General features: G+C 40.6%; 1 protein-coding gene across 2 annotated transcripts in view; it reads right to left on the reverse strand.

Annotated features, from left to right (window-relative positions):
- FGF14 (fibroblast growth factor 14) overlaps positions 1-8421 on the reverse strand; it is a 636992-nt gene extending 628571 nt beyond the window's left edge. The window contains exon 1 of one of the 2 annotated variants that reach the window (XM_077158611.1): positions 7879-8421. In XM_077158611.1, coding sequence (XP_077014726.1) covers positions 7879-8086 — 208 coding nt within the window. In that variant the 5' untranslated portion in view covers positions 8087-8421. Of the gene's footprint in view, positions 1-549; positions 743-7878 lie in introns of those variants that run through there. The other variant, XM_077158613.1, reaches the window with a different exon arrangement.
- Between the last annotated feature and the right edge of the window lie 3687 nt (positions 8422-12108).

The raw sequence follows: 12108 nt of genomic DNA on the forward strand, positions 1-12108 counted from the left end.
CTCTCTCTCTCTCTCTCTCTCTCTCTCTCTCTCTCTCTCTCTCTCTCTCTGATACTCTTTAATTTTAGGATTCAATTTAAATTTGGTCAACATATTCCAGGATAGAGGAAAGAGAAAAAAGTTCACTCTGAATCAGGACTGGGTGGAAAGCTTCAGAAGCTTAGGCTATTAGATCTGACAGAGCATTCGATACCCTTACTGTAGCCGAGGAAACTGAGGCCCAGATAATCTCAGAGTCCAGTCCAGGATCTCCCAGGAGCTAATGGAGAAGCTTAGAACAATACCCTGGTTGTCCTCTCCCAGTTCTAGGCTTCGACACGGGCACCTAACTCCCCCTTCATTCCCTTTTCCTTTAAGCGGATCTCGGTGCCGGAACTGGCGCCAGAGAGCTTGTTGGGAAGGGCGGGGGGAGGGGAGGCAGCCACCTGTGGGCTGAAACCAAACTTTTCACCGCCCTTAGACCAGACACGGACCGGGGCACTCTCTACGTTTTCTCCCCTGAGTAACTCCGCAAACACCTGCCCGGGCACCGGAAGAGCGGCCAACTACCTGCCCCTAGCTTCCCAGTCCGGAGCGAGGATCTCGGGCAAAGAGCCACCTGCGCGCCAGCTGTCCCCGCCCCGGACCTCTCTCGGCATCAGCCCTAACGGGAGCGCACAGCGCTGCTACACTGCTCCCCTACTGCATCCCTAACACCGTGGTTTCCACAGCAACAACTGGACCGGCAGCCTGGCCCCCAGAGTCTCCTATGGAGGGTCAGAGGTCATCTCTGTGGCAACGGAAACTTCCCGCGCTACGGAGGCTCGAAGAGGCCGCTTCCGCCGCATTGCGTAGCGGAGTCCTGGGTGTCTCCGAGTTGAGAAGCGCGCTTCGGAGCTCGGCAGCAACCGGGACTCTGGTCCCCTGGTTATACCAGGAGGAAGGACGTCTCCTCGCCTTCTTGCCCCACACCTTCCCCACAGGGCTAAATTAGTTAAGAGTCCGAACCCAGTTTCAACCAGATGACGGAGAGGCCAGGCACCTGGAAGCTCTGCAGAGTTGGCTGCAGAAAACAAATGATACACTTCTGCCATGGGCCACTGCCAAAACCCGTGGTTGCTACCAAACTTTCTGATTTTTGACACAAACTCCGTTCCTCTCATCAGCTCCAGGCCGCAGCGACCCACCACTTTCGACCCTTTAAAGTGGCTCCAGAATGGAGGGAACTAAGCAGATCAGTGTAGTGGTTAGAAGTGCAGGGTGATGCGAAGTTTGAAGACAACTACTTTAAAAACTGCGAAGAAGAAGTATGGGAACGGTAGGGGACCTCCTTTCAAAGCATCTGGAACGAGGGTGGTTTAGGTGCTGTTCCCTCAAGAACAGCATGCCACGAGGGAGAGCCACTTACCATCTTCAGGGAATGAAATTCAAAAGAACAATTTACTTAAGTGTTTTGTGAAATGCCTTCCTTTTTAAAGAGAAGAAAAGTTAAATGTTAGAAAAAAATAAGAAGGGATGTGTGGCAGATGTGAAACTAATAGTGCCCTAATACTGGGTATTTAAAGGCACAGAGTACCAGAAGGGGATAATGAGAGAGTGCAATTGGCTCTTGAGCTTTTATTTTTGAGAAAGGCCTCAAATGTAAGGAATGGAGTACAGGCCTCAAATTTCGAAGTTTAGAATGAAGGATATTATAAAAGTTAGGCTAAGGGAATGTTTGCAAATTGTGTTTCAGGGTGTCCTTTATGAGGAATGAAAAGCAAGAAGTTAAAGCCAGGGTGGGCCACGGTGGCTCAGCAGGTAAGCGTGCTTGCCTGCCATGCCCGACCAAGGACCGGGGTTTGATTCCCCGTGCCTGCCCATGTAAAAAAGTAAAAAAAAAAAAAAAAAAAAAAGTTAAAGCCACTAATAACAGTTTTATTATTATTCATTTAGAAACCAAAATATTGATTGATACTACTGGGAAAGAGTAAGCATTAAATGAACTTGAAAAACAAAATTTATGGTACTGCCAGCTATCGTATTATAGTTAAAATATGCTAAAGAAACCCATTTTTTTTTCATTATTCTTTTAATAGAAATTTATTCATCACCTGCTATGTGTCATAATCAGAGTTTCTGTTAGTGGGCAATGATAAAAGCAATAGTGCCCAGCAATTGTTGTATGGCTTTCTTAGATAATGTTGGCAGATTAGACAAGCAAAAACTTAAGTGTTTCCTATAAAATGTGTGTGTTATGCCTTCTTTTTGCCTTCACGTTTAGGAGGGTCTTAGAAATTCCTCCTTTGAACTTCCCCTCATCGTCCTATCTTTTACTTTAGCAACTAGAGAAATAGACAGGAAAAACATCAAGGCATATGTTGGTCCATCAAAAGAAGAATAGCAGAAATACTAGTACATATCTAGAGGTATGTGGAGGAACTGGAGAATGTACCTCAAAAATTCCTTGTTCTTCAGTGCCCATGTTCCACCCTTAAAACTGAGTCTGATACATTGTGCACGATCTAAAACCCTAAGAAACACCACAAAAATCATTGCACTAAGCAGACAGATGTGTCAGTGGGTATTACACTGACCCACAGTCATTCCTAGAGGTAGTACTAAGTTGGGCTCAGAGGTTTTACTAAGAATCTGGGCACAATGCTAAGAAATATTCAAAAGTTAATAGAAGAGATTCTGATACACAGTTCCAGTGTCCCAACTGTTTTCCCCTAAAGGCATAAGAAACTTTTAAATAAATGCTTCCATTTTGAGGCATATATATGATCTTTATGGAGAGCTTACCAGTCAATTTTAGCGAAGTATGTTGCCAAACTGCAATGGAGTGAAAACATTGATTGTTGTCCTTGTTATATGTATAAAAACACAGCAGAAGTCTCAATGTTTGTGTTGCTAAAATGTGGAATTTTTTAAAGAAATGGTTCAGTGCAGAAAATATGAAATACAGTATAGAATTAGCTTTAGCACCTTCTGAAAGCAACACATCATTTGAAAGAATACTCTCAGTTATTGTCTAAGGTGAGAACAGACTATGGGTGCAACCAAAATCATCTTCATTGTTAAAACTAAGCTTAGATCATTGTGTATTAAATTTATACCTAGCTTGAATATAGATTTCAAAAAAAAAAAAAGAAAAAGAAAAACCCACTCTCCAAACCAATAAGTACTTGGAAGCCAATCTAAAATGCCATCCTTTGGTTCATGATACCAAGTCATTTTGTTACTTCAGTAACTAAAGCTTCCTGGATTCCAAGGCCAACTTTTGCGTTGAATTCCACTCTAAGGTCAGGCATATTAGAAGAGAACCTTATACCTGTTTAGTGTTCCAACCATGCAGTCTGAATTTAATGTTTTCATTTGATGTATGCACAGTGTTCAGAAGTACAGAGGCTGTGGCCCATTTGTACCTCACTCAGCTCTAAAGGAAACCTGGATGAGTTGGCAGGCTGAGAATGTGAAGAAGTGAAAAATGCTTTTTTTTTCTTTTTTCTTTTTTTTCTTCCCTCTATCCCTATTCTCTCACTTCAAAGTACTATAACATGCCTGGATGAAAGCAAATTTCTTTTTAAAATAATGAGTAACAGTGGCATACTAGGTGTTTTGAGGTACCTAAAACTGCTTAATCAAAGTCTAAATTTGAGCTGAAAGGTACTGAAAAAGAAGGAAACAAAAAGTGATAATGGTCCCTACCAAGCCCTGTTGTTCCATCTCAAAGTTATATGGCAGAGAAGGAGACTGTGTTCAAATAGAAAACTCTCAGGACAAGAGATTTGTGGTGTTTTCTAGATGCTCTTTAGAACAGAGTCTACAACATCTACATATCCTTCTTGCCACTGACTCCCTTACTCAATAAAATCTCTTAAATTACAAATTTCCAAAATCCTGTCAAGCCACTGGGGTTTGGAGGGTATTGGGCATGTGTGGTTGAGTGTTTAAGGGTCAGTGGCTTCCTTTGTTTTACATTATGTGTCTGAAGAGATATTTACCTTAGTGTTTATCTTTTTCAGCCACATTTCCTTCCTTAGCAACTTTTGCTCAAAGGTTTGGTGACCTACATTATGCCCCAAATCTGGCCTATTGTATACATTGGTCAGTCCACACTATCCTTACTGGTTTAAAGAAACATATTAAGCCCTCCTCTAGGCAAAGTAAATACCTTGGACTTAGTATTCCCTATTCATTTTTGCCTAAAATACGGTCACCTTGCATGACTTAATCAGTGAAAATTGAAGCAGATAACATTCTAAATGCATACTATTGTTCTGCTAGGTAAGAAGCAGAAAGTAGGGCATTAAAGTGTGTGTGTGTGCATGTGTGTTTATGTGTATAAATACTTGGATAGATAGATATTCTCTGGTAATAGTTGTAACTGGAATATCAAATGTTCTTATGAAGATAGTAAATTTACTATATATCCAGTGATTTTAAGTTATTGCAATTTATTTTAAAGTGGATATACTGTGCAAATATATTCTTCATGTTTGTTTTCAGATAATTTTTTTTTTTTTTTTTTTTTTTTTTTTTTTTTGCATGAGCAGGTACCTGGAATCAAACCCGGATCTCTGGCGTGGCAGGCGAGAACTCTGCCTGCTGAGCCACCATGGCCTGCCCCTGTTTTCAGATAAATTTTACATGAAAACAACAAAAACAACTACAGAAAAAAATTTGAACATCTCTTATTTTTAAGCAGTTTGGAGATAATAACGGGGTAGATGAAAAACTTTGCCCTTAAATTAATAACTTTTCTGAATATTTTCACTTAACCTGCTTACATAGCAGTGCTCTGAAATTCCTCCCAAGAACCCTTGATCTAACTATGCCCACTGATTATCAATAATTTAAACAGCTGGGAATAATCAGTAAATTATTTCGCAACTTGCAAAGATTGAGAAGAAAAATTAATCTAACTTTTATCTCTGAAATAAGAGGTGGTTTACAGGGAATTCATGATCAGATTATTGACGGTCCTTGGCAATATTCAGCCAAGCTTCTTAGTTTGGAACCAGTTAATTGACCTCTTTTTAGATTTAAGATGATAACATAATAGGTAGTAGTCAGTCTGTTCTTTTTGGTTTTAACAGTTAAGAAGATTATCATCTTTGTTTTATTTTAATTACTCATTTAACTTCTTAGTTGTACTGCTATCTTGGGATACCCCTCTCTTTTCCCCCCGCCCGGAATGATTTTAGACTTTATGTGTCAAAATTAGACTTTATTTGAATAGTAGAAGGAGAATGGAATTCACCAGGTACAATACTAGAAGGGAAGGACTAGGCATGGTTATGATTCAAGCTTGAAAAGCAAAACCTTCTAGAAAGTGAGAAAAAGCATAACACATTAATATTCCATTTAAATGATATTTTCTAAGTTCTCCATCTCCCAAGTTGGAACTCACATTTCTGGCAATATAAAACTAAACTATCCTGTTGAAATAGTCGGTGATGTTGTTAGACACACTTTGAGTTAACCCATCAATTCACACCCAAGTACTTTAGCATTCATAAGCTGCAAAATAAATTGCTCTAAAAATAATTTGTCATTTGTTTGACACCTTTCAAAATGCCTTGGAAGGAAAAAAAAAACTACTTTATTCCAGAGAGATGAAAGTAGGTGGGATGGGGGAGGTGTAATAAAAAGATCTTGAATCTTGTGTAGGGGGAAATTAGTGTTTCCAATAAAATGTTTCCAAAGATTTATAAAGGCCAGCAAAGAAACTTACTGTTTCATACTGAATTATTTTCTTCTCTCAAGGACTATAAAAGAATTGACTTCAAGATCCCTAGATAAGTGCCCAAGTCTTAAAAAAAAATGTTTTTCAGTATTATTTTCTCAGAAAGGAATTAAATGTCTTCACAGAAGGGTACAAGAAAGCCTCAAAAACTAATGCATATACTCTATGAAAGAGTAAACCCTCCCTTTCCAACTGCAGCTCTTGGCTTGTCCCACTTGGGAAAGTCTTGCAAAAACGGTCTTCACCTTAAGTTGTGGGATAGTGTTGCAGACGCATGAAGGTTTTGTCTAACCAATGCATCAGCAAGTTTTAAGTTTGATGCAGGTGTTGGAGTACCCTCAGCTGATTTAGTAATGTGGGTGATAAGGTGACAACATTGTTTTCTCCTAGGGCAATTCTAAGAATGGTGGTATCATTTCAGAGTTGCTCAACGCTGAAGAGTTCAGAGAAGGGTAAAATGACAGGGAAGTGAGGAGCAGGGAAGAGAAGAAAGGAGGTGGAGAGGGAAACTAGAACACAAGGATGAGAATGTCAGGACAAGCAGAGAGCCTATTGCAGCACCAAGTCCCGGTACAGCCAGAGGCTACTTTCAGAAGCCGCAACTGCCACCCCAACGTCCCAGGTCCGGGCAGCTGCCCAGGTCGCGACCAGGCGTCCTCTGCTCGAGCACGCGAGCATTTACCCTTTTGGTTGGTCTCAATTCACAACTTCCTTTTTGCTGCAGAAGTGTGGCCGCAAAGGATGCTCAGCCTCTACACCCACCTCCTCCATCCTCGCCCACCCACACCTCCTGCTCCCCTCGCTGCAGCCCCCTCTAAGCGCATCACCCCAGCTACGTTCTGTTGGCAAGATTCGTTGGCTGGGAGGCAGCAGCCACTTGCTGCCTAGCCTCTGGTTCTTCGGGTGCAGCGGAGCCCCCGGCTGAACTCTGGGTGTCGGGGAGGCAGAGGAGACTCATGATCTACTACACTGCAGTGCCAACGTCAGGAGCCTCCGGCACCTCGACTGCCACTGCAGGACGGCCGGTCCCCCGCCCTTCCCCCAACAAAGCTCCAGACGCAAACATCGGGTTCTGGGTCCCTCTCCTGAACAGAGCGGGGGCGGGGGTGGGGGGGGATGTTCCACACCGCTCGCTGCCAGCGTGTGCGGGTTCCCGGAAAGACAGCGCCCAGCCTCCTAGCCGACGCCGCCACCACGCAGCCCTCCTGCCTTCCCTCTTCTGGGCTACTCGCTCACAACTACGCGGCAGCCCCCAAAGCCTCAGACTGAGATGACGGGAGAGAAACCTCTGGGATCCGGCTTCCCGAATCACCTGCATTTGCATTTCTTATGTAATGTACTGCAAGTTTCCCCGTTGGAGCCCTTTGGAATCGGGGCACATGATCGCCGGCACGTTAAAGCAGAGACCCACGGCCAGGCTCATCCCACCCGTGGAACCCGGACGCGGGGTTTCAATGCCACTTTTTAAAAAGAGGATTTGAATTACATGTATTAGATGGACCTGGCTTGGAAACCTTGTGTAGGTTTCCCTCCAGGCATAAACCCTTTTCAAGTATTCCCAGTGGCAGGATGTGTCAGAGGCAGACGGGGGAATGAGTTAATACTGGGGCACAGTGAGCTAGACGGGGGAGGGAGGCGGGGGCTGACGGAGGAGCGGGGACGTGAGGGAGGGGGGAATCTTTTACTTTGGTAAAGGTGATTGGGATGGCGAATATTGTGCAAGCTAATCAGAAAGTCTAGAGCCTGTTCTCAGCACCGAGCTATGTCCCCGAACCTTCAACAGTAGTAAGGAGAGCTCCAGTTCTTCTTGCTGGCAACTACCAAAGCTTCAGCTACCTCGGGCAAACCTTAAGCCATAACCCTTTGATTTTCCACCAAACACAGGTTACCAAATCCATTTTTCAAAAAACCAGAAAAGTTTCCTCCTCCCTCTTAATGACGGGTTGTGTCACAGACAAGAGATACTGATAATGTTTTTTTTTTTTTTTGGATTCACGGACAGATCCAGCTGTTACTTGTTTATTCATGCAACACCTCTATATGCAACACTGTCCTGGTTCCTTTTATGTTTCTCCTGCCTTCCTGCATAGCAGAACTGCAGTTCTAGTTCAATGAGCAACAGACAGGTTATTATGAGGAAAAGATAACATGATGCATGTTTTGCTTACCAGTTGGGTTCTTGTTTTTCTTAAGACTCTTGCCACAAAGACACTGCAGCATATGCGTTCCTTTGCTGAAAATGTTCCAAAGAAACCACATTGATTTGGGCGAAAAGCAATCCAGCAGCTTAGACACCCTGAGAAAGAAGAGATCCTTGTGGTTGCATAATAATAATTTGAAATCAGTTCTCCTGAAGAGGGGCACCGGTTTTACCATAGGAAAAACGATAATATTCCGGATCTTCTCCCAGTTTTTTCCCCTCACGTGGTATATTTCTTTGAGACTTCTCAGTGATTGTTTTTTTTCGGCCAGGTTGAACGATTTATCCCCCTTGATCAAAACTGGATTATTACCAAAGGGCTGGAAAGAAAATCCTTTTCAGCATGAAGCCAAACAAAAAAGCAGAGAAATCCCAACTGAGGCCAAAACTAATCAGGGAGAACAGTAATGCACAAAAGATCCCCAACGAGAAAACCATAGCCTTTTACTTGATCGCTATGAGGATGGGTGGATCTGCAGAAGCCAAAGCTGGATTCATCTTACTGAGAGAGTACTGCCATTGTGTAGTTCCTAGGAGAGAAGGAAAGGGGGGGGGGGGGGAGAGAAGAAGAAGAAGAAAAAACAAAAAAAGAAAGAAGAAAGGAAAAGAAAGAGAGGAAGAAGAAGAGGGGCAGAAAAAAAAAAAAAAAAAAAACCCCACACACGCCAATACCACCTCCGAGATTGAGTCTGACAGCCGAAGACAGATCCTCCCTTCTCCAAGTGTCGATTTTTTTTTTAATAAAATCAATCGCCAGTGATCAGTGGGATCGGATTGAGCCTGCAGTTCTCGATCACCACGAAGAAAAGATGAAAATCTAGGTGCCCCCTCCCCTTGTCAGGCTTGTAGTAGATTGAGAGAGCCACAGATCCCTTTCCTCCTTCCTCTCACTCTCCCAGTTTCCAACAACGGTGAGCATGAGGAAAATCTCCCCTCCGGATTTCTCGCCCAGCCTCGGATGTGAGTTACAGGCATTAGAGGGAGGAGGAGGAGGAGTTGAAGTTTGCATTGAAAAGACTGGCTTTCCATGACGTAGCCACGTGCTTTCATACCCGTCACCAGTGAGCTGCTTCAACCAGCCCAGGGAGGGCAGTGTCACTGCGGTCTCTCTGCTAGTGCCCCTCTCCAAGTCTCCCCACCCTCCTAGCACCCCGCCCAGCCCCAACATTCGACCCTCTCCCCTCCTCTGCCAAGCCGCGAGTCTGCTTGTTGCTTGCTCTTGGAGTCATTCTAACTCAGCCTTCTGTAAAAAGTGAATTTTGAAAGGAAAATTAACAATTACAATTAGTAAACCCTAAAAAATAAAGGGTTAGGGAGGAAATATAGAGAAATTGGAAGTTTAACACCATGCCACATGACCAAAATTAGTTTCACCTTTACATTTTCAAAAGCAGCATCAAAAACATTAAGGGAAACCCTTTCAGGTCCCTTTAATTTTACTGTTTGAATCCTACTTCACTGTGCTGTTTGAGAAATGTACACTGGGTATATGACAAATAGGTATTTCTGAAAACTGCCTGTTAAATAGGCAACCACTAAAATCTAGGAGCAAACTTTATTTTGATGGGGAGGGTGAGATGCACAGAAGAAAATGTATGCCTTACCTAGACCAACTACCCATTATCTTCAAATAATATTTTGAACAGAAAGTACCTTGCTTAAATTACATCTTAACTCACTGCTTATTTCCATGCCTATTGATTGAACTGATATTAAATCTACCCTCAATTACTTCTCATCTACATTAATATACAGTCTTGTCACCCACATTAACCCAACAAAATTTTCATCAATATGTAACCCAGCTTCCTACTTTTCCAGAAAAAATAAAGGATTTGAATTCAGGGAAGAGTTATTGATTTACTGTATTTTATTTGGGAAAAAATTACAATGTACAAAGTGTAAACTTAGACTAATAAAGAATAATCTTTTTAAACCCAGTGTACTCATCACTCAAAATTAGTAAACATTAGCATTAGCATTTCATATTTGTGAACTGAAGGTTTTGGAGAAGCAAAATTGACTAATCTCACTCTCTCTAGGTAAATAAAAGTTAGGCCAGCTTCCTTCTATTTTTAAAGAAAAATTGGCATGAAATTTTACCTATGATTTTAAAATAAATTTTAGAAGGCCCATCTTAACTTCAAAAAATTAAAAACACTGCTCCTACTGCATGGTATGTCCAACTATCTACAAAAAACAATAAATGTAGTCTTAGATTTATGTTGTTGGGATTGATTGAATCATTTTTAAGAAAATGAACTCCTTGGTTAATATTTGTCAAAAATATGAAAATATAATTAAAAACTTCCCCACCACTAAAGTTTTCTAATAGTTAAAAGGCATTCTGGGATCCTAAAATTTGTATCCAATATCCTGAAACCTTTGGGAAAACATTAATTTTAGATAGCATAGGAAAATAATTTAAAATGAATAAATTCTATGCTCACTTTAACAGCACATATACTAAAATTGCACATGGCCCCCATACAAGGATGACATGCAAATTTGTGAAGTATTCTATATTTAACAAATAAAAAATAGAAACAAATAAATTCTAGTAAAGATTAGAAATATACTAAATAGTGATAGCCTTACTATATCAAAAGACTCATGTCATAGAGCTTAAAGAAATTATTAAATTAACTGCAGTCTAAAGTTTGGGAAGTGAAGAAAGTGAGACTAATAAAAGTATATGAGTTTATTGCCAAATGACTTATTAACATGAAGCACACTGGAAAAAATGGAAGAGCAGAATTTTTTTTCTGAAGGAGGAAAAATGGAATATCATTGCCAAATAATTAGGTTAAAAAAATTTTATCAATCAGTCAGGGGCAGATGCCATATACTGCTTCTCTAACAATTTGGTGTCCTGTAGGGGTTTCCGGAATATCCCAATATATTGTTTCTGGACACATGCTGAGAAACAGCTGGATAAAGAATATTCTCCATCAAGATTTTCTGAACTGTTTCCCACCCAGCTCTGGGACTCTGTAAAACCTTGCTGAGTTCCCTGGGGTATTGTGTAAGTAGAGTAAAATTTTAGGTGATGTTCTGTAATTATTGGATCTTTTTATATGCCAAGCTTATGTAAAGAGTATTTCTTAATCCAGTTCTTCCTGCATTTTCAAATTTAACTCATATCTATATGTGACAACGAATTTGTTCCCTATTAAAATAAAGAACGAGTGCTAGAAAGCTATGGTTTGTTCTGCAATAGATTGGTGGAAAACTAGTTACTTCTTTGTTCTGTGACCCAAGAACCAACATAAAATATAATTAACTGTGACTATTCCTTACTGAGAATCTATTATGCCATGCACTGTGCTAGTTGTTTTTTATTCTATTTAGAGGAAGGAGAGAACTTTTATTACAATATATAAAATGTGCTTTTCTATATTTATGATGCATGATTTATATTTATATTGTATAGGCTATTATTCACATTATTAAACAAACAAAAACAAAAACCCAAATATTTTAGTCCAGAAAAGATGTGTAACACTGATTCAGGTTACTTTTAGGTCAAAGAATCCACAAATTTTTATGGGCTCTGAGTGGCCCAATACAATTACTCAACCAATATTTACTGAGCATCTACCCTGTGAAAGTAACTGTATAAGATTCTGTGTTTGATACTAAAGGTTATCAGTCATAGTTACACAATAAAGAACACCAAGAGTGGTCCTCAAGCCAACCCATATTTCTGGGGGTCTCCTGATAAGGATGATCCAAAGATACTTATATTTGTGTTTCAAGACATTATGTAAGTTTGTTCTGGAAGATGTCAGAATGTATGCTTACTCTTTGCTACGCTACATTCAAATCAACATTAGATGAAAAATTAAAATTATTAGGAAGTAAATACAAGTTTTAGATTGTATGCAAGTAAAGGTAGGATAAGGAAAGCTTCATGGTAACCGTATAAATTGGCAGCAAAATCTGTAGTGCATATGGGTGGGAAAAAATCTGTGTGTGTTTTTATAGGCTAAAGTAAAATAGACCCAATACTCATAATCAAGTTCATTAAAAATCAAATTACAGAAGACAAAGCTGAAAGTAAGTGCAATGATCAGAATTTCATGTACAAATAGGATACATATTTTATTTTAATGTAGGAAATATGAGCTTTCTTGAAATTAGTCATCAGAAGTTTTCAAAGCTGTCCTAGCATGCTTCTTCTAATTGCCCTCAACAG

This window comes from Tamandua tetradactyla, chromosome 4 (assembly GCF_023851605.1).
Source record: "Tamandua tetradactyla isolate mTamTet1 chromosome 4, mTamTet1.pri, whole genome shotgun sequence".
Classification (NCBI taxonomy): Eukaryota; Metazoa; Chordata; class Mammalia; order Pilosa; family Myrmecophagidae; genus Tamandua; species Tamandua tetradactyla.